The sequence below is a fragment of the Xiphophorus maculatus genome, chromosome 21 (assembly GCF_002775205.1).
Source record: "Xiphophorus maculatus strain JP 163 A chromosome 21, X_maculatus-5.0-male, whole genome shotgun sequence".
NCBI lineage: Eukaryota > Metazoa > Chordata > Actinopteri > Cyprinodontiformes > Poeciliidae > Xiphophorus > Xiphophorus maculatus.
The window spans coordinates 2331945-2353131 of record NC_036463.1 but is presented as its reverse complement, the minus strand read 5'-3'; the positions used below and the strand labels follow the sequence as shown (position 1 = coordinate 2353131).

Sequence of the window (21187 nt, the reverse complement as noted above, 5' to 3'; positions counted from 1 at the left end):
ACCAGACACAGACACACACCTGCAGTTTCCGTTAGTTTCATAATATTTTTTACTGAAAGAAACTGATTTGGAAACATTTTCTTTGTTATTTTTGGTTACTTATATGAGTTTTTGTCATTCTGGTCCATCTGATGATGTAATTTTTTTTTTATTTTAAATGATATTTTATTAGTTACCCAGTAATTTAATAGAATTTTTACCAAATACGTTTTTAGTAATCTTTTGGACGGCTACTTTTTACTTTCACTTCAGTAAAAACATGTTGAAGTAGTGCTAATCTTCCTACTTGTTTCTGGTTATTTGTTTGATTGGCTCTAATAAAGATGTTTCTAAAACGATAACTAACTTTCCACTCCGGATGGGCCTGGCAGTTCGTGTTTTTTCCCCTGGCTGTGCTGATTCAGGCAGAGGACACATGCAAAGTGACTGGCTTTCAGCAAGCAGCGATAATGCATATGAGGGAGGAGCTTTAAACTGCAGCGCAGGGGGAAAAGAGAGGCAGCGGACCTCACCCCGGCTTCAATCTGCCTCCTCAGGGGAAAGCGGGCCGAGCCGTAACTGCCTGTGGAAGACAGGGCGGGTAATGGATGGGGCCGCTGCTGCTGACGCTGCTCTGACGGGACGCTTTTAACTCTCCTTCAAACCGGCTCCTCTCCCCCCGTTAGCGTTGTCACGGTAACTACATCTGATGGTCTGACTTTAAGCACCTGAATGCTGAAGTTCCTGTTTCTGCATCTGGAGGGCAAAGCGCCGGGAACAGGAGTTAGCAAAGTCTGCAGAGGAGCCGGAGATGGGAATCAGAAATGCTACCAGCAACTTTTACACTGCAAAAACACAAAAGTATTTCTTGTCTAATTTCTAGCTGGAAAAATCTTAGTACATTTAAAATAAAACAATGCTAACTTACATGTAGCTTTTTAGCAATAAATAGTAACTAATTCCTCAATATTGAATAAAAAAAGTATAAGTGAAATACTCTGTTAGTGGAACTACCACTTCTTCATCAAGAAGGCATCAGACCTTGTGACGGTGGTTAATGTCCGCCTCGCCACGATTTGACTGGTCTGTCGAGGTTCTCATTTAAAAGGAGACCTATTATGCAAAATTCACATTTTGTGTGTTTCTGTATTTCCATTTTGGTTTCTACTGCTTCTAAAAACACCCCAAGAGCTTAAAAACATCAATCCAGACTCTTTTTGGTAATAAGTTCATGTTTTTTGGTGTCAGGAAACATGCTGTTTCGTAAACCTACCAAATGTTAAGTCACATTCTACGAACACTGCGCCGTTACCTAGCAACCCACGCTGAGCGCCAGCATGTTTGGTCTGCTGGTTTTACCCCAGTATTCACTGTACAATGGCTGCTGGAAAAGACAAAAAGTTTTGTTGTTGACTTACCATCCAGACATCACTTGCTGCATTTTCGTTGGTTGGGCAGGAGGTTCCACTTCTGCTTTTCAAATATGTACGGTTGTATAATACCACATCCGTTGGCAGCCATTTTTACATGAATGAAGATATTGAGTCGGGGGGTAAAACTCTGAGGTTTGAGCATACATTGTTCTGTTTTTTTGTTTGTCTCTTCACTTGGAAGATTTGCTGCACAATACCATCAGTTAGCAGCTGTGCTTTAGCACTGAAAAACACGTGTCAGATGCTACAGCACAGCTGCTATAAAGGTTACAAAAAGAAAACTAAACCCACTGCCACCAGTGACTGTTCTGAGTTTCTTTTATTCTCTCTTTTTTATCTCGTGTTGCAGTTTTTCTGAAGGTCCACTCTGCTTTAAGTGGGCGTGTTAGAGTAGCAACAGAAGAAAAAAAAACAAACAACAACCCGACTCGAGCGTCTTTAGGTGCCGTTGGACTTTGCGCCCCTGGTAAACTCTGCGATGGGGCTTGTGGGTGTGAAGTAAACAAAGACAGTCAAAACGTCTTTCAAAATCACTGCTGGAGGAACAAACGAGAGCCATAATAACAGCTGAAAACGCTCAAGTGTATCAAACTCTCCATTATGTTTTGAACCTCTGTAAACAGCTTGACAGACTGGCACGGCGGTGAAATATGCAGCTTGTTTTGTTTAACGGCCTACAAAGACGCCGACATCAAACCCCTCCCCCCTCCCTGAACAGAAGTTGGTACAAAGCGTCCCAGTCGGCGTGGCGAGGCGTCTGCGAGTTTAAATCTCAGCGGTTGTCCTGTGTGAGATTGCTTGTTGGTTTTTCTTCTCGGCGCTAACAGATTTCTTTAGATACGAGAACAAACTGTTGTGGAGATGTGACGAGCGGCACCGCACTGCAAAAACATACTTTGTCTAGTTTCCTGTGCAAATTTCTTAGTGCACTTTAAATAAGACAAAACTAAATTGCAAGAAACTTTTCAGCTGGAAATAGAAATTTGTTCTAAGTCAACATTTGGACAACAACAAATTATTAATTCTGCTGGCAGATTATTTCACTTTAGATATTTTCCTCCAATGAGATATCAGTGCCATAATAAGAATAAATACATGAAATAAGATTATGAGAACCAAGTTGCAGAAAAAGAAAGTCGAAAGTGCAAGAATAAAGTTTTAAAATTACATAAATAAAAATGTAAGAGAATATTTGAAATAACATAAGATTAAAGTCTAAGAAATACGAGAATAAAGTAAAAAAGAATTAAGTGAAGTTGAAAAATTATGAGAATAAATTCATATAAGAATAGTTGAAAATCCACAAGAATAAGGTACAAAAAATACAAGAATAAAGTTATGCAAGAAAAAGTAAAACAATAGAGATAGTTGAAATAACAAAAATGAAATCAAAATATGACTTTTTTCTTGTATTATTATGCGTGCTTGTTTATTTTTGCACTTTAATAATTCCAAGAATAATTTATTTTTATTTTCTATACCCTAATATTTATTTTCGCCATGTAATAAGTATTTATCAGTATTGAAAAGTTACTTGTAATTTAGTTTTGTCTCAATTCATATGAATTAAGATATTTGCGTTGGAACTAGACTAAAATACTTGGTGATATTTTGTGTTTTTACAGTGATCAAAGCTGTGTTTCTCATATTGTAGAGTAAATATCGCGGTCGAGTGAAGAACTGAAAAACAGCAAATGGTTTTTCTTTAAAGGATTTCTGCTGCTGCTGCTGCTGCGGTTTCTCTTTGTCGCCTCTGTTGCCACTTCATCAGGATATGATGCAAATTGCTGCAATTTCATTAAAATACAGACTTGTACAAAACATGTTTGTCCTGGTAACTAGTTCCCTGTTTTCACGGCGGGCTGCAGCTCTGCAGAGGAAATCCTGAATGGCCCAAAAATAAAACTGAGAAGCTGCACAACTGGATGCGTTAGCCGTGGGATTCCTGTGCAGATAAGGGAAGTAATGACTGTTTGAGGCCAGTTGTTGGCAGGTGGAAGAAGGACGTGGAACAAGATGGATAATGCTGGACGGAGGGGGGGGAGCGGCCATGGGTTTTGTTTTGTTCCCGTTATTCCTGGACGTTGGGCGGTTTCCAGGCAGCCAGCGTTCCTCCGCTGTGGTTTGGGAGGAGGGTTATCATTGGGTCGGCTGGGGAGCGTTTCCAACGTGTTTCCAACGTGTTTCCAACGCTCTGCCGTATCGCGCCTGTTCAGTCCGGGCGCGCCGTGTTGGGCATGTAGGAAGGATGTCTCCGGACATGAATTAAGTACCCTGACCTGCATGCAGGAGCGGAGCCAGACAGACTGAAGAGGAGAGGAGAAGAAAAGAGTTACACTGCAAAAACACAAAATATTACCAAGTATCTTCATCTAGTTTCTACTGCAAATACTTTAGTACACCTGAAATAAAACAACCTAACTTAAGAGTAACTTTTTAGCAAGATATTACATGAATAATTCTTTAATATTAATGACAAAGTTTTAGTTCCAGAGGCAGATTATTTCAGTTTAATGTTAGTGCCACTCTAACAAAAAACCAAAAATAAAAATTACGAGAATAAACTTATACAAGAATAGTAATTTTTACTAGTTTTACTAGTAATAGCAATATTACCTTTAGAAGTCATGGTAATAGTAATACTAATCACTAGTATTACTAGTCACTAGTCACTAGTATTGTAAGTAAATCTACGTTTTCTTAGATTTACTTCTAAAATTAACAAGTAAACTGTTTACTTTGTAATATAAAGTAAAGTTTATTTTACAAAATAAAGTCATAATATGAAGACTTTAATCTCACCATTCTAACTTTATTTCCATACACGTTTATTTTTGTATTTTTTTCTATTTTATTTTAATACAACTTTTTTCTCCTAATTTTATAAATTTAAGTTTTATTCTTTTTTTTTTTTTTAGTATGGCCCTAAATCTCTGTTGTAGGAAAATGTCATGTTGTAAGTGAAATAATCTAATAGCTGAACTTGTACGAACTCTGTTCCGCCTACAAACCTCGGTTTGGTGCGGTTGAAGTGAACTCTGGTGCAGTTCAAATGTGAACGCCAAGCGGACCAGAGACCGCTCCAAAAGCAGGAAGTGGATTACAGTGCAGGGCATTCTGGGTAAATACAACCAAAACAAACACGTGAATTTAGCACTACTGAGAGAAATGGACCACAAGTCTTTGGAAAATCGTCCAACCACTAAAATCTGACATCACTTTATTTCAGTTTACATTTTGTAAAGAAGGAAGTCACACTCAGTGTTTTCAGAGGTTTATGTCGTTTCCTTCAGTGGTTCTTGGTGCAGCTCCCCCACAGGCGAGGAGGGGAACAGGTTTCTGAATTAGTTCATTTGACTCAGTGCAGTGAGAAACAGAACCACAGCAGCTAATAATGCAACATATGGGGGCGTGCTGTGGTGGTGCAGGGGGTTAGCACGCCCCACGTTTGGAGGCCTTAGTCCTCGACGCGAACGTTGCGGGTTTGACTCCCGGTCCCGACAACCTTTACCGCATATCTTCCCCCCTCTCCTCACCCTCCTTGCTGTCTGCCTACTGTGGAAAAAATACGAGCCACTAGCGCCGCAAAAACTCTTCTGAGAAAAAAAAAAAATGCAATATATGCTGCAGTTTTTCCAAATAAAACCAAATCTACAGGACTATCACAGTGTGAAAACAGCCAGATGCTACTTCAGTTGCTACCAGGATTGCTACCTAGAAATGCATATTTTAGTTCTGGATTTACCGTCTGGTCTCAAGCATCTACATCTTTAGATCATCTTACAAAGACCCGCATTAGTTCTGGTTGTTTTTATTGTATTCTGTTGGTGAAACATGTCAGAAGCACAAAGACGGAGCGCTGGGCTCCACATCAAGCCGTTCGCTGCAAAAGGTTTGGGTTCAGGGTTTAATTCAGCTGTACAGGATGCAAGTCCAACACTACTGACAGGAAAAACGTCTAATCTGATATTTATCCAGTTATGCGGCTCTCAGTCGGCCGTCAGTCAGTTAGCTGACAGAGAACCTGGATCTATAACGGAGCTTCTGGATGGGATTCAGCATTTCTGTCCCAGGTTTCCTTTAGCCTTGAGTTAAATATTTAATATTTCATGATAAATAAAGAGAGAGTAGACGGCCGAACATAACGGAAATGCTTTGAGAAATACTGTTGGAATTGATCGCACTAAATGTGGAATCATGGGATTTTTCAGTGGCAAACAGAAAATCTGAAGAATTTTAAGGTTCTAAATCCACAGTGGAAAAACACAAAATGTTACCAATTTGTTTGGTCTAGTTTCTTATCTTAGCACCCTTGAGATACAACTAAACTAACTAACTTATGAGGAAGTTTTCAGCAAGACATGGTTTTAAGTTGGTTATTCCTTAAAGAGAAAATATTATGAAAATTCACATTTCAAACATTTTGATATTTAAGGTCAAAACGTTTTTGGCAACAAGTTCATGTTTTTTGGTATGTGGAAAATGAGCCATTTCAAAAACCTCCCATTAGGAATTGTGCTGTTATCTAGCAACACATACTGAGCTCCAGCATGTTTGGTCAGCTAGTTTTACTGCTGTATAATGGCTGCTGGAAAAGACAAATGTTTTGCAGAACCACTTGCTGCATTCTTGTTGGTTGTGCAGGAGGCTCTACTAATGGTTTTCAAAAACATACAGTTGTATAATTGAGCATCTATCTGCAGCTATTGAATGTATGAATGTAAAATTGAGTTTGGGGCATTTTTCACCTCAGAACAAGACATTTTGTGACATAATCTGCCACTAGAATTGATGCTTTTTCATCAGTTTTAAGGAATTATTGTACTTAAAACAAGCTTCTATTTGTTGATGGAAAGTTACTTGTAAGTTAGTTTCCTCTTATTGTGATTGTACTTAGATATTTGCACTAGAAACTAACCAAAAATACTTAATCTCTTTTGTATTTTTTAAGAAAAGCTGATACATTTTGGTCTTTTGAACTTGATTTTTGTTTAATTTCATCTTTAAAACCATCAGAGTTGAGTTTAAGCTTCTTCCCCAGTCTTGCGTTAACAGCCTGTTTGTCTGTGTTTTCGTTCCAGGCGCTGACTGACTGCCGCCCAACGTGAGTCCTGCCTCATCCTGCCTCAGCAGATCGCAGCATGAGAGGCGAGCTGATCCTCTGACCAGGAAGCGGTGGATGCGAACCAGCGGGGCGGTTTGAGGCTTGCTGCTGCTGTGGTTATGGATCGGAGGAGACTCTGCGCTCTTATGATGCTGTGGGCCGTGGTCCAGCTCAGCTGTCCGGGCTGCAGCCTCAGGGCGCTGCGAAGGACTACAGGGGGGCGGAGAGGGCTGACGGGTCAGGACGCCAACGGAGTCCCGCTCCGGCGCTCCAAACGGGGCTGGATGTGGAACCAGTTCTTTCTGCTGGAGGAGTATACTGGGACAGACATGCAGTACGTGGGAAAGGTAAATCTCTGCATGTTTCCCTTAACACAGCTTTTTTTAAATTTATTTTTTATTTAATTTTGTATTTAAAAATAAAGTGAATTTTTTATTTATTTATTTTTTGCTATTTTTAAACTTAATTTAAAAAGTAAAATATAAATTTGTATGTTTTAAAGTGGACCGATTATGCAAATGTTAAATTTTGTACTTTTTTATGCTTCTAATTCGTTCTCTAATGCTACCAAAAACAATCTAAAAAACCCACCTAACCTTTTTTTTGGCAATACCTACATGTTTTTGTTAAAGCCTTTAAAAAAATCTCCTGATTGTTATGTCACACTCCATGTATACTGTGCTGTTGCCTAGCAACCAAAGCTGAGCCCCAGCATGTTTGGTCAGCTGGTTTCACTGCTGTATGTGCTTTACAATGGCTGCTGGAAAAAAAGAGAGTTCTGTTCTTGACCTACCATCCAGAAATCACCTGCTGCATTCTTGTTGGCTGTGCAGGAGGCTCTACTAATGCTTTTCAAAGATGTACGTTTGTATAATTGTGCATCTGTTTGCAGCCATTTTCATGCTGAGTGATTATTTCACTTAAAACATGGGAAAAATGTTTTACACTTAGTGGAATTAGTATTTTTTTTCATCAATATTAAGAAATTATTGACTTTGAAAAGCTGTTACTTCTGGCTGAAAAGTTACTTAAAAGTTATTTTTGTCTTATTTTAAGTGAACTACAGTATTTGCACTAGAAACTACACAAAAATACTCTGCAGAAATGTATTTTGCAGTGTTGTCTTCTATTCAGTGAATGTAAATATCTGGTTTTAACTCTATGTTGTGTCAGCTAATGTGGACGTGCCTCAACACTTTGACGTCTTCCTTACTCCATATTTCTACAATCTCTTTTATTTATTTCTTGTATTTTATTTTTGTTGGCTCCAAACTTCAGACACAGCTGAGTGGGAACAACTAAGATTTTTTCGCCTCACGCGGTTGAACTGCTTTCTGGAGTTTTATAATCCATACCATTATTTCAGCTGACAGCTCTTTTGTTGGAGGCCAAACTTCCCGTCAGTAAAGCAGCTGCAGCAGCGCGTTTCGTCTGCAAGCGCTTCGTTTTAAACTTTGAAACAGTTTGCATATTTACAACTGTTGGTTTTAGTTTCAAAATGCAAAAAAGAAGCAACATATTGGCTGTAATAGTCTGTGGTTTTTGTCCTATATGGTTCAGCTGAGACATTTTTCTACCTATTTCTTCTTTTAACTTTGGGTAATTCAGGAAATACTATCTGAGTAATTCGATAAATATGTGGAAATGCGGCACTTTTTCCTATTAATTTAGGAAAATTCCCAATATTGTGTGTAGAGGAGTAAGACATGATCATCAGGGCCAGACTAAGAGAATAAAGTCATAATATCAGCAGAATAAAGAAGCAATGCTAGAAAACGTGCCTTTCTTTCTTCAAAATAGATTCACAAAGTCCTGATACTGATAATAATTTGATGCTGTTGTGTTAAAAAGTTAATTATTTTCTTATTTTTCTCATTTTAATGAAGTGGTAAAATTACTTTTCCTGTAGCAGTTGCTACAAATTTACTACTTCATTCTGGTAATATTGAGACTTTATTCTTGTACTATTTTCACTTTCTCGTAATAGACCGAAAACCACTCCAAAAGCAGGAAGTGGACTACAGCACAGGGCATTCTGGGTAAATATAACCAAAACAAACGTGCTAGCCTAGCATTAGCAGGAGAAATTGCTCGTTGTTTTTCACCCAAGAAAAGAGAAACTCTACAAATGCTCAAATCTGACTCTTCTCCTTTTTTGTTTACATTGTGCTCAGTATATTATTCTAGAGGTTTTTATGTTGTTTCCTTCGGTAGCTCTTGGTGCAGCGCCCCCACAGGCCAGGAAGGGAACAGGTTTTTCAGGTTCAACACAATGTAGCGTGAAGGAGAAACCGCAGCAGCTGAAAATGTAACAAATGTTGTCTTATTTTAAGTCCCGGATTGAACCAAGTCTACTAAATGAGCTTTACCAAGTCGACCGAGGAGAGTCTCTGCCAAACGAAGGCTCCATTTTGTGCCTGAGACTTCAGGGATCGGCCCGTCTTCTGGTGGCTGACGTGACGCGATGCTGTCGTTCAGTCCTTCAATCCATCCTGAGGCTTTGTTTGCCGTTTCTTGTCCAAGTCGCTTTCCACTGGCTGCTTGCTTCGTGTCATTTCTGCTCACATCAAGTCAAAAATAACTTCCTCTGAAGGTATTATCCGGTCCGGCCTCATGAAAACTCGCTGTCGACCCAGATATCATTGGCAGGGAAGCTTTGGGGGGGGGATTTGGGTTGTGTACAAGAAATTGGGCGATATAATGCTTGCTTTACATGCAGCAGAGCGGAAGTCAAGCTATCGGCCTCCTCTTCCAATCTACTGTAATTGAGGCGATTGTGGAGCGTTGTGGCAAGGTCAGGGAGACGGAGCGGGGGGGAAGAAAGGCAGTTTTGTGCTGGGAGTTGAATGGACTTGGCGCTTTGCATTCCAATCGCGTCTCTGCTGAGGATAGAGTCATCCAACCAAATGAGATTCTGCAACATACGTCCTCCCCGGCTAAAGGTTGACTTTCAGTCCTGGACAAAAAGGATTACAGCCACAAAAAAAAGAAATTGAGTGAGTGGAGATCAAATGTAAATACAAAGCTTGATCAAACCACTTTGTCTTTAGAGGCCGGTGATTGATGTGCCACTCGTCCTTTGAGCTCGTAAAGCGACTAATAGCAGAAGAAGAATGGATTATCAGAGTGTGGTGTACATTTAGAGAGCCAGAGGCCGCGGCCTGAGAGGCCATCTCCACTTAAGCACCAACCTTCCAGCCGCATACTTAATCAAGACCCCTGGCACTTGCGTTTTTCTCTGAGTACGTGCAGCTGGATGCTTTCCCTCATTGTCTGCTCCAGTATCCAGTTTTACCGCAGGATTGCATCTTTTCTGATTGCAATTACAGTTCGTTAATTGCCAGATGAAGTACGGGCGGGGAGCTCTTAAAGAGGGAGAGCGGCTTTCGACTTGGGCGCATCTGCGTCCTCAGGTAGAGGGAGGCCGACGCTTTCCGGGAGGAAAATCTGGAGAAGCACAAAAGAAAACGGCTTTTGTCACGATGAGTGACATCACATCAACGAGGGGAGCGCGGCGCGGGACTAAAACGGGCTTTGTTTGTGCCCAAAAATGAACTGGAAACAACACAATGGCAGGTTATTATGAACAAGAGGGCAGCTCTTGATACTTTGAGTTAGACTGAATGAAGAAACCACACTTGAATTACAGCATCCTGCCTCTTGTTGTTTGCGGCCTCTCCTTTTTGCCGTTTCTTTATAGAGTTGTGAAGTGCTAACAGATGAAATTTCAATCTTGTTCTGAACAATCTTAACAAAGACAGTTGGGAAAGAAAGAAGGAATTTGGACAATTCGATCAGGACTTGCAGGAAGAGGCGTGGCTTCAGCCTGCAGAACAATTTATCGAGCAGTTTGAAATGCTCCTTTTGTCCTTTTACAACTGCAATTATTCTGTTTTTTTAAATTATTGTTTCTTTTTTATTTCATAAGAATGTGACAATAGAAAATACAAGAAAATAGATGCAATGCAAAAAATACAAAATCTTGCAAGTATTTGTGTCTAGTTTCAAGTACAAATATCTCAGTACTCTTAATATGAGACAAAACTAACTTACAACTTTTCAGAAGATTTAGGAGCTTATATTACATAAATATTGATGAAAAAAATTATAATTCCAGTTATCAATATTAAGAGATTATTTAGCTAAATCAATCTCCTACATATTTCTGAAAAGTTACTTGTAAGCTTGTTTTGTCTTATTTCAAGTGTACTAAGATATTTGCACTGGAAACTGGACAAAAACTGTTTTCCAGTGTTACTAGTTGTGCAAATTTTGATCCAATCTAAGACTGCAGTTCCCCTTCATGGCCCCCGTAGAAGAGAACCTAGACACGGCCCTGCCCACAGGATTTAAAGAGACTCTGAGTAATTTTAGGAGTTAGTTGCTGGTAATCTTGCTTTATTAGCTGATGAGTTTCTTTATTTAATTTTGGTGAAGTAGAGGAAGCGAACTACGGCTCTCATTAGCAGTCGAGCCGCGCGGCGTTCTCAGAGGAGCTGCGCTGTCACCGGGGGAAGGGAGTGTTTGTTTATTTCATTATTTCTTACTTTACCAAAGGGCACATATCCACTGAAAACGGTTAATGGCCTGTGGTTGAGGAGTGTTTGTGCTGCACTATCATATCTCATAAAGTATTTACAGCCTCTGATAGGCCCCAGTGGTTCTGGGCCTGCTGGGTAGACTGCTCTACACAGTCCCTCGCAAAGAGAGCTGCTGCGCTCTGCATGCAAACAAACAAACACCGGTGCAACATGCAAACAGCCGCCTGCAGCTACCGCTTACAACTCACAGGAAAGACAAAGAGAGGTTGATGAGCGCAGACGCGGCGCGCCTCCCCGTCCTGCGTGACTCAGGAAACCTGAGGGAAGGGGCTTGTTTGTGATTTTTGTTGTTGTTTTGTGTTCATGCGTCCCTCATTATCAGCTGCTCACCTTGCAGAGAGGCAAGGAGTTTGCGACGCGATGCAACATGGCGCCCTGCGGCGGCGGCGCCCTGGCGGTGATTGTTGATTAGCCGATATGTTTCTGAGCTGGGCGGTTTCCACGGTGACGTCTGTCCGAGGAGGAGTTTGGGAGTGGAGCGAGAAACGGCAACACATCCGGTAATTTTCTGAGGCGCGTTTATTCACGGTTCGCTTGAGGTTTCCGCTAACACGTGTCTGAACAATAAAAAAAAAAAAACGACAATTAAGAACAAAAAAAATAAGTTTAGCATTTTCTCTGAAATGTAGTGAAAAAACAACGACAAATTAATAAAATCTCACTAAGTTACAAAACTTTTTTGACTTTTTTGTCAAAAAATAAACATTTTTACGACAGAGAATTAGGGCCATGCTAAGAAAACAGAAAATAAAACTGTTAGAATAAAGTCATAAATGTAATTTTATAACTTTGATCTCTTAATATTATGACTTTATTCTCATAATTTTACTTTTTTATTTTTTATTAGTATTCCCCTAATACTCTGTCGATCTATTTTAACTCTTCATTTTTTAATATTATAATTTGGACTTATTCCATTTTCATTCATTTTAATTACTACACTGCAAAAACAAAATCTTACCAAGTATTTTTGGTTTAGTTTCTAGTGCAAATATCTTGGTACGCTTGAAATAAGACAAAACTAACTTAGAAGTAATTTTACAGGAGATTGTTTTTGTCAATAATTCCTTGATTTTCATGAAAAAGTTTTAGTGAAGTGATTAATCTGCCTGTGAAACTCGTAATTTTTCTATCAATATTAAAGAATTTGGGCATAAAACAAACTATATTAGTTAGTTTTGTCTTATTTCAAGTGCACTAAGATATTTGCATATAAACTAGACCAAAATATCTGGTAAGATTTTGTGTTTTTTCAGTGTGATCAACAGTGTGGATGTAACTTTTTATCTGACAAAAACCAACAGCGTCTGCGTAAATCCAATTAGTAACTAGTAACTAAGTGGAGTTGTATTTAGCTAATTCATTACAGGATGTTTTGCCTGATAAATGTAAACAGAGGTTGATGGTAGGTTTATGTAGATGTAGGCAAATCTCCTCTAGGTTGTAGTTCAGTTCTTATTATTGGTTTTGCTTTGTTTGAACCTACATTTAGGTTTCTTCTGATTCTGAAAACAGTCCAAGTGCTTAAAAAAAAACACCCGACTTCTTTTTTCCAGTAGGTTAATGTTTTATGATATCTGGAAAACGAGACTCGAGCAAAGCTACAGCACTTCTGGATTCGAGGTTCTCTCTTTAAAGGAGTGAGAATCACTCCTTTAAAATTCACATTTTGTTTGTTTTTGTTCGTTCGTCCATTTGGGTTTCTGCTGCTTCTGAACAGTCCAAGTGCTAAAAACGACTCGCAGTCATTTTTTGGCAAAAAGTTATGGAAAACAATCCGCTTTAAATACTTTCTGAATGTTGAGTCACATTCTACGGACACTGCTCTGTTACCTAGCAACCCCAGCCAAGCCCAGCTCGCTACCTAGCAACCCGAGCTTAGCTCCAGCTCGTTTGGTTGGCTGATTTTACAATGGCTACTGGAAAGTACAGGTGTTTTGTTGTTGACTTACCATCCAGAAACCACTTGCCTGTATTCTTGTTGGTTGTGCAGGAGGCTCTACTAATTCTTTTCAAAGATGTACGGTTGTATAATTGCTCATCTGTTTGCAGCCATTTTCACGTGGGAGTGTAAACATTGAGTTGGAGGGCGTGGCCAGCACCAGCAGCAGCTTATTCTGATTTAAATAAGCAGCTCATTCTGACTAAGAATGATTTTGTGTAAAAAATGTTTTGTATAGACCATCGTTCTGTTGTAACCTGTTCAAGGAAGAGTGATGGGGCACCTTTAATAAATGCAGCTTCCCACAAATGCTAAGCAGCTGCTTTTGTTCAGACTTTGATGTTGTGAAACTTCAAACTAAAGCAACATAACCGCTTAACGTGACCCGTGCATCGCGATGGGATCGCTTCATTTGCATCAAAAGCTCTTGTAGCTCCTTGTGTGACTGGAGGACCTTCTGCAGTTTGCATATGCTTTGGTGCAGGACCGCGCTCAAACTGCTTCTACATTTAGACGTGACACAAAAACAAAAGATGCTAAACCTCCTGGGGGAGACAAATATGTGCTAACTGACATTTCACCTTCGACCTGGAGTTGTTTCCACGTCAGCAGTCGTTATTCGACGGGGGCTATTTTTGTGCTCGGTCTGAGGCTACCATCTGGCTACGACAAAGGCAGCCAGTTCTCGACACGTGGCCTTAAAGGCTAACTGGCTAATTGCCCTAAGCAGGCCGTTTCCAGTGCCATCTCTTTTGGCCGAACTCGAGTGAAGCACAAATGGTGGCCAGATCGAGCCTGCGCTAACATTTGCTGCACTCAGAGCTGATTAATTTCACAAACAAAGACGGCTCCCTGATAAGTTCTCACGCACAGATGTCTGATGAGCACCACTTCACTCTTCAGCCCTCTTCAGACTGGAGGATGAAGCATGTGGGAAGAGATACGAATGTTTTTGCTGTGAAAGAAATGCAAACCAGGGGAAATAATACTTCTCATTTTCTCAGAAGGTAATCACCTGTTTGCAGTTGCAAATGCTCCAAGCATTCTCTAAAAAAAACGACGGTTCACGATTCGTGACATAAATTTTAATTGATACAACTCGAGCAAATCCTCTGACATAAAATAAAATTATTAACATTTATTCCCCAAAAATGGTCACTTTACTTATAGAAGTTGAATCAGCACCTATTTAATTATGGGTGGTTTTGGTAATTGCATCTTTAGATGAGTACAAAAAGAAACAGTATTAATATTATATATTCCTGCACTGCAAAAACACAAAATCTTTAGTCTATTAAATATCTTAGCACACTTGAAATAAGACAAAACTAACTTTCAAGTAACTATAAAGCAGAATATAGGAGCTTATTTTAAGTAAATAATTCTTGAATATTGATTTTAAAAAAGTACTAATACAAATGACATAATATTTCACATAGGAAAACTGTCTTGTTATAAGTGAAGTAATCTGCCAGTGGAAATATCACTTTCTCTTCAATATTAAGAAATTATTGAGCCTCTAAGCTAATTCTGTAAAATTATGCTACTGAATGCAATTTTTACTGCAGTAACATAGGCTAAGAATATGCTAAGCTAGCCAGCATCAGGTGGCATTATTGACCTTTCTTACTGTACCTTAAAATATGCTAACTAGCTTTTCCTTCTTTCTTTGCTAAGCTAATTAGCAATTTGACAAGTTAGGATGCATTAAACATTTAAAGTTGTTTCCGAATTTTACTTTTTACTCTAATATTAGACTTTACAAAGTTAGTAAAGCTAACTTTAATTCTCCCTATCTTAATTTCTAAGGTAATACTGTAAAATTACGCTACGCAATGAACTTTTTACTGTAATGTTAGATATGCTAAGAATTTGCAAAGCTAACCAGCAGCAAGTAGTTTTATTGAACTTTCTTTATCTTCAATCTAAAATGTGCTAACTTTAAGTATGCTAACTAGCTGCTAGCCTCTTTTTACTTAAGTTAATATACACAAAGCTAAGCTAGCCATTCACTAGATTCAGTCTTTTTATTTGGTAAGCCAGTGGACTGTGTGCCAGGTTAGTATGCATTAAACGTGTAAAGCTAAGTAGTTGTTGAGTTTTCTCCATGTTTCACTTTTTACTCTAATATTTACGACAGCGAATTATGGGCAGTGTAGCAAAAAAACTCAAAAATTTTGAGATTTAATCTCAGAAATTTACTGGAAAAGACATGAACATTTCTAAGTTTTTGACTTTAGGAAATTTTTTGAGAAAATTTCTGAGATCTTTCTAGAAAATGTTCAACCTGTCAGACTCAATTTTCTTTCTAGAAAATTTCTGAAACTAATCTTGTTCATTTACTCCTTTTTGTTTTATATCTACCACTGCACCAAATATGCCGTCGTCAATATTAGATTTTGCACAGTTAGCAAACCTAAACAGCTTCTAGCTAATACTGTGAAAATATGCTAGCTAGAAAACTTTTTATTCTAAGGTGAACTAATAAAACATTGATTAGTGAATATTTTCTAAGCTATAATGCTCCAAGGAAACTAATGCGCTCTTAGTTTGTGTTTATTTATTTCATTTTTCTAAGCTAAGATGCGCTAACTTATGCTAGCAACCTGTTAGCTGCAGTCTTCTCCTCATACTTTCCTTTCTTATAAAATGGAAGTTTTATTATCGACACGGTGACCTAATGAGATGGTGCTTTCTTTTTACTGTCTCTCTGTCTTGAAAAGACTAAGACCCACAGTGCTAATGGATATAGCGTCATGTTCTCTGCCTTTTTTTACAACAATTTGGGACCATTGGGGGGCAAAGGAGAAAAAGCAGGCTATTGATGTGCCGGGACCTTTTGGTGACCACACTGAAAGCACATGTGGCTTTCTTTTCTCCCCCTGTGACAGTTTAATTGTATTTTCAATATAAATTGATCAAAGGGCCATTGTGAATGCACATTGGGCTGCCACATTGATTTCCACATAAGTTTCTTTTCTTCTTCCTCCTCTTAATTTGAGGAGAAGGCCAGCGGTACTTTTTTCTCACCGGCAAGGTGGGCAGCTGGGAGGGACGGGGTCACAGCAGCAGGCATTGGAGTTGGATCCTCTGAACTGTCTTGTAATATCTTTCACAGAGGATGAGGAGGAACTCTTCAAAACCTCAAGATCTCTCTGTTTCCATAGAAATGACAGCCGACACGGCGCGTGTAACACTGTCTACCTCGCATCTCAGCCCAAAGGAGACGACTCGATGGTTATTAACTGAACAGTCGTGCAGGCAGAGATAGGCAGCTTGATAGACAATCATAGAAAAGGACATTGCAGCTATAACAGAGGGAGGAAAATAATAAAGTTGAAGTGGATTGTTTTCAGCCGACCGAGTCTGTGTTTGGAAGCAGAATATTCTCCCGCTGCAGTGCACTGCAAAGGAAATTAAATCCTACCAAGTATTTTTGGTCCAGTTTTAGTGCAAATTTCTTATTCCACTTCAAATAACATAAAACTAACTTACAAGTGACTTATACGAGCTCATTTTAAGTCACTAATTCAATAATATTGATGAAAAAGTGCTAGTTAATATGGTAGTTTAATTCACTTATAACAAGAGATTTTTCCCATGTTATAAGTGAAATAATCTGCCAGTGGAACCGGTTATTTTCATCCATATTAAGGAATTATTGACCCAAAACAAGCTCCCATGTTTAGGCCTGTCGCATAAGACATTTTGCTGGATCAATCAATCAGTTAAATTAATCAAATTTCAACCACGAGACAGCTCAAAGGGCTTTACATCACAAAAACACAAAATAAAAAGTCATTACATTTTCTAACTGTCGTTACAAATCAGATTGTTGATTAATGTTTCATTGATTGTGTTTCAGCTCTAAACAGGTGAGTTCTTAGATTTAAAGGAACTCAGTGTTTCAGTCGTTTTCCAGTTTTCTGGAAGTTTATTCCAGAAAACTGTATTTTCAATGATAAATTATTCCAGAAGTTATCGCCAAAAATCATAATATAGTCGTTTTGAGACAATTTTCAATTAATATAACGGTATAATAGCAAGAACACATCCTCAAAGATCAGTAAACTCTAACTGAACATTTAACAACTGGAGCTGGAAGACATTTCAAATATCCAAAATAAATCAACAAAACGACAAATAAAATGAATCATGAAGTCTCTGGAAACAAAAAAGCACCAAACGGAAGAGCAGTTTGGGTAGAAAGAGAGAGAGAAAACAGAAAAACAATAAATCACGTCAATGTAAAATATTTATTTCTTGCTGAAAGGTTATCTATAAGTCAGTTTTGCCTTCTTCCACAAGAAACTCGACCCATAGGATTGTGTGTTTTTGCAGAGAGAAGAGTCTCTCTGGCCAGGATTCAAAGCGACGGTGAATGAAACAGTCGAGATCCTAATCCAAACGTGGTGAAACTCTGCGACGCGCTCGGCTGAGGACGGTTAGGCAGCCGAACAAAACAGTGTTAAATACTCTAATCCAGAAAGCTGTTGGCCTCGCGTGTGCCAGGCCCGATAAAACTCAATGAATTAGTAAAGCCTCCCAGCACCTGCGATGAAAAGCTTTTTAATATATGATGAGATGGGGAGACTTGGATTCCCACGTGGCCCAAACGCGACGCAAGTATCTCCACCCTCGATCTGTCCTCGGTTTGGGCCAAAGGCGGCAGAAAGTCACACTGAAAACCGGGAAGAGATGCCAGAATCGAACCGTCTCTTTAGTTTATTGTGTCTGCAAACATTTTGACCCTCCGTGAAGTTATAATTATCATATTCATGATTATTGAAGCGGGGTGAAGGAGGAGGAAAAGGGGGCTGGACGAGCTTTTGATGAGTTCTCTGAGATAAATATGTTAAGGGGGATTTGGTGGAGGAATTAAAATGTCAGCGCATGCTAAGCTGGTGTTCATGTGGAGAGGGAGAAGCAGTGGTTCATCGTTTTATCACGGTACTTTATCGTGTTTTATTGGGATAAACCGACACAAAAGATGTGAAATGGAAATCAAAACAACTGAAAAATAAGGTAATTTCATTTAAAAAGTCAAGAATTTGTGATTTAATCTCATTATTAATGCAGATGTTTTATTTCTGGCTTTAAAGGCAGTGGTGCCCTTAAATGGTGGGTTAGGGGGGCCATGGCCCTCCTGGGAAATTGTTTTATTTTTGTCAAATTTCTAGTTTAAACATCTTATTACACTTAAAATTGGACAAAACAAACTTACAAGTTACTTATCAGCAAAATATAAATTGTTTTAAATCAATAATTATTTGATATAGATAAAAAATACTGACAGATTATTTCACTTATAACAAGATATTTTACCCATGTAATAAACTATCATTTTTATCAATATTTAGCCATATTGACTTAAAACAAGCTGCTATGTCTATATATACTTGTCTTATTTCGACTTTACTGAGATATTTGTACTAAAAACGAGACAAAAATACTTCTTCAACCAAGTAAAATGTAATAAATAAATACACAAAAATAATAATAAGGTCTATGGTAGTTGTGGGTCTGTAATTAATAGAACTTAATTGCACTGCAAAAACAAAATCTTACCAAGTATTTTTGTGTAGTATCTAATGCACATACAGTACAGACCAAAGGTTTGGACACACCTTTTAATTCAATGAGTTTTCTTTATTTTCATGACTATTGACATTGTAGATTCACACTGAAGGCATCAAAACTATGAACAACACATGTGGAAATAAGCACTAAACAAAAAAGTGTAAAACAACTGAAAATACCCCTTATATTCTAGTTTCTTCAAAGTAGCAACCTTTTGCTGTGATTACTGCTTTGCACAGTAATATCAATAAATGCTAACACTCTGCATTTTCTTGATGAGCTTCAAGAGGTCGTCACCTGAAATGGTTTTCACTTCATAGGTCAACCTGCCCTGTCAGGTTAATAAGTGGGATTTCTTGCCTTATAAATAGTCATGAAAATAAAGAAAACCCATTGAATTAGAAGGTGTGTCCAAACTTTTGGTCTGTACTGTATATTAGTACATCCATCCATCCATCCATCCATCTTCTTCCGCTAATCCGAGGTCGGGTCGCGGTTGTAGCAGCTTCAGAAGGGAGGCCCAGACTTCCCTCTTCAATTGCATACAGACACTGCAGGGCAATAGCAGATCTACTAGAGCAGCTTCAGATGGAAATTGTAAGGTTCCCTTTCGAAGAACCGCTGTTGCCCAAAGTGCTCTCCTGTCCTTGAGAGGATTTGCAGTTTTAACTCACTTCCTGTTGATTTAAAGTCTGTAACCAGTTTTAGTACGTTCAAGAAACAAACAAAACTCTGGTTATGTCAAAAACAGAACTGTACCCATTTTTGATGTTTCACTGTTTGTGGATGTCGTCAACGTTATGCTGTGCTATTTTAAATGATTATCATTTTAACTTTTAGAAGTACTTTTTAAAAGCCCATCTAGGGATAAGTGCTGCGAATTAGCACTATGACGCAAACATGGGACTGCTGTTTTGTTCAGTTTGTCTATGTCGATGTGTGTCTGTCCCTGCCAAATAAACTAAAAATAAATAAATAAAAAGATCAGATGTCAAATTTATAACCACATTTCCTGGGTTCCTGCTCCGGGTCATATTTGAAAAAATCCGACCTGTGTTGTTCAGACTGTCATGAAAAGATCAGATTCAAGTCGAATAAAGGCAAAGAAAAAATGGAACTGAGTCACTTCAGGCTCCAATGTGAACGTAACTCAAGAGTTGTTTAATGTAATCAATTTTTCAAAATGTTATTTTATTTTTTTAGCAAAGGAGCATTTATTGGGTTTTCATACATTGTTGCTGTGGCCTTGTTCAATAAACATTTGTGATCTAAATCATTTGAAACTTGGTAAAATCTGAGCAAAACAACATTACATATGTCGTTGTAATGTAAACAATTTTATCCTGATACATTTTTCAGCCATATAATCCGGGCCTACAGCAGAATAATGAGAATGTTTCTTTTCTGTTTGGATTATTGGAATGGTGTTTCTATAGCTGTGTTTAAATACCTGCTAGTTTTTGTTTTACCTGTAAAAGAAAACATGGTTTTAAATTACCTTGTATGAATGGTGCTATGCAAATAAACTTGCCCTGCTTGGGAACGTATATTAGTACAGTTGAAATAAAATGAAACTAACTTAGAAGTAACTTTTCAGCAAAATATAGGAGCGCGTTTTATGTCAATAATTCCTTAATATTAAAATGTACTAGTTTCACTGGTAGGTTATTTAATTTAAAGTAAAAATGTATTGTTACAGGTGCAATAATCTGCACTTTTTCACTAATATTAAGGAATTATTGACATAAAACAAGCTCCTTTAAATTGCTGAAAAGCTACTTTTTAGTTAGTTTTGTCTTTTTTAAAGATTATTCAGGTATTTGTGTTAGACAGCAGACATAAATACTTGGTAAGAGTTTCTGTTTTTGCAGTGTATGAGCTCAACAACATATATTTATTGTTTTATAATGAGCTATTTAAGTTTTTCAACCATCAGAGTGCATTTACTTTCCAGTTTTGGGTTTGCGTAGGCTGCTTTTTCAGCGACGGCGGCATTGTGAAAATCTCCACGACCGAGATCGTGACGACAAGAGTGCAACAGTCGCAGCGGCAGCGAACGCAGCTTCTCTCGTGGCAGATTTTTCACAGAGGCGAGGTGAAGCCACGAAGCGTGTGTCATCATAACACGGTGACAGTTTACTAAAGATGATACGAATCTGTTAAATGACACCAAACACGCTCGATCAAAGCTGTCAGCGTTTATTTGCCAAGGCCCAGATTGGTCGGACCGCTGATGTTTGTGTGCGCCGCGTTGAAAAGTGCGACTCTGCTTTGAAAAGTGCTTTCTGCTGACAGTTTCTGGTACAAAGTGTTCATCGCAGGGATGTGTTTTTGACAGAGATTCCCTGTCAGTCAAGCAGTCAGCCAGTTCTCTCACTGTTATTTTTATTTTTTATTTTCCTTTTGCAGCTGGTGATAATTTTATTTTCCTTCTCAAAAAGCTGCAGTGTGGTGTTCATAAAAGCAAATTAAGCAAATGTGAAAGCTCTCACGAAGCTGAGTTTGAAACAATTAGCAGCAGAAAGTGGCAAAGTGGAAATTTATTAAA

General features: G+C 38.5%; 1 protein-coding gene across 1 annotated transcript in view; it reads left to right on the top strand.

Moving 5' to 3' along the window:
- Positions 1-21187, top strand: part of LOC102225365 (cadherin-6-like) — a 95020-nt gene that overhangs the window by 31495 nt on the left and 42338 nt on the right. Inside the window, 1 exon segment of the mRNA XM_005803635.3 lies at positions 6494-6863. Coding sequence (XP_005803692.3) covers positions 6636-6863 — 228 coding nt within the window. The 5' untranslated portion in view covers positions 6494-6635.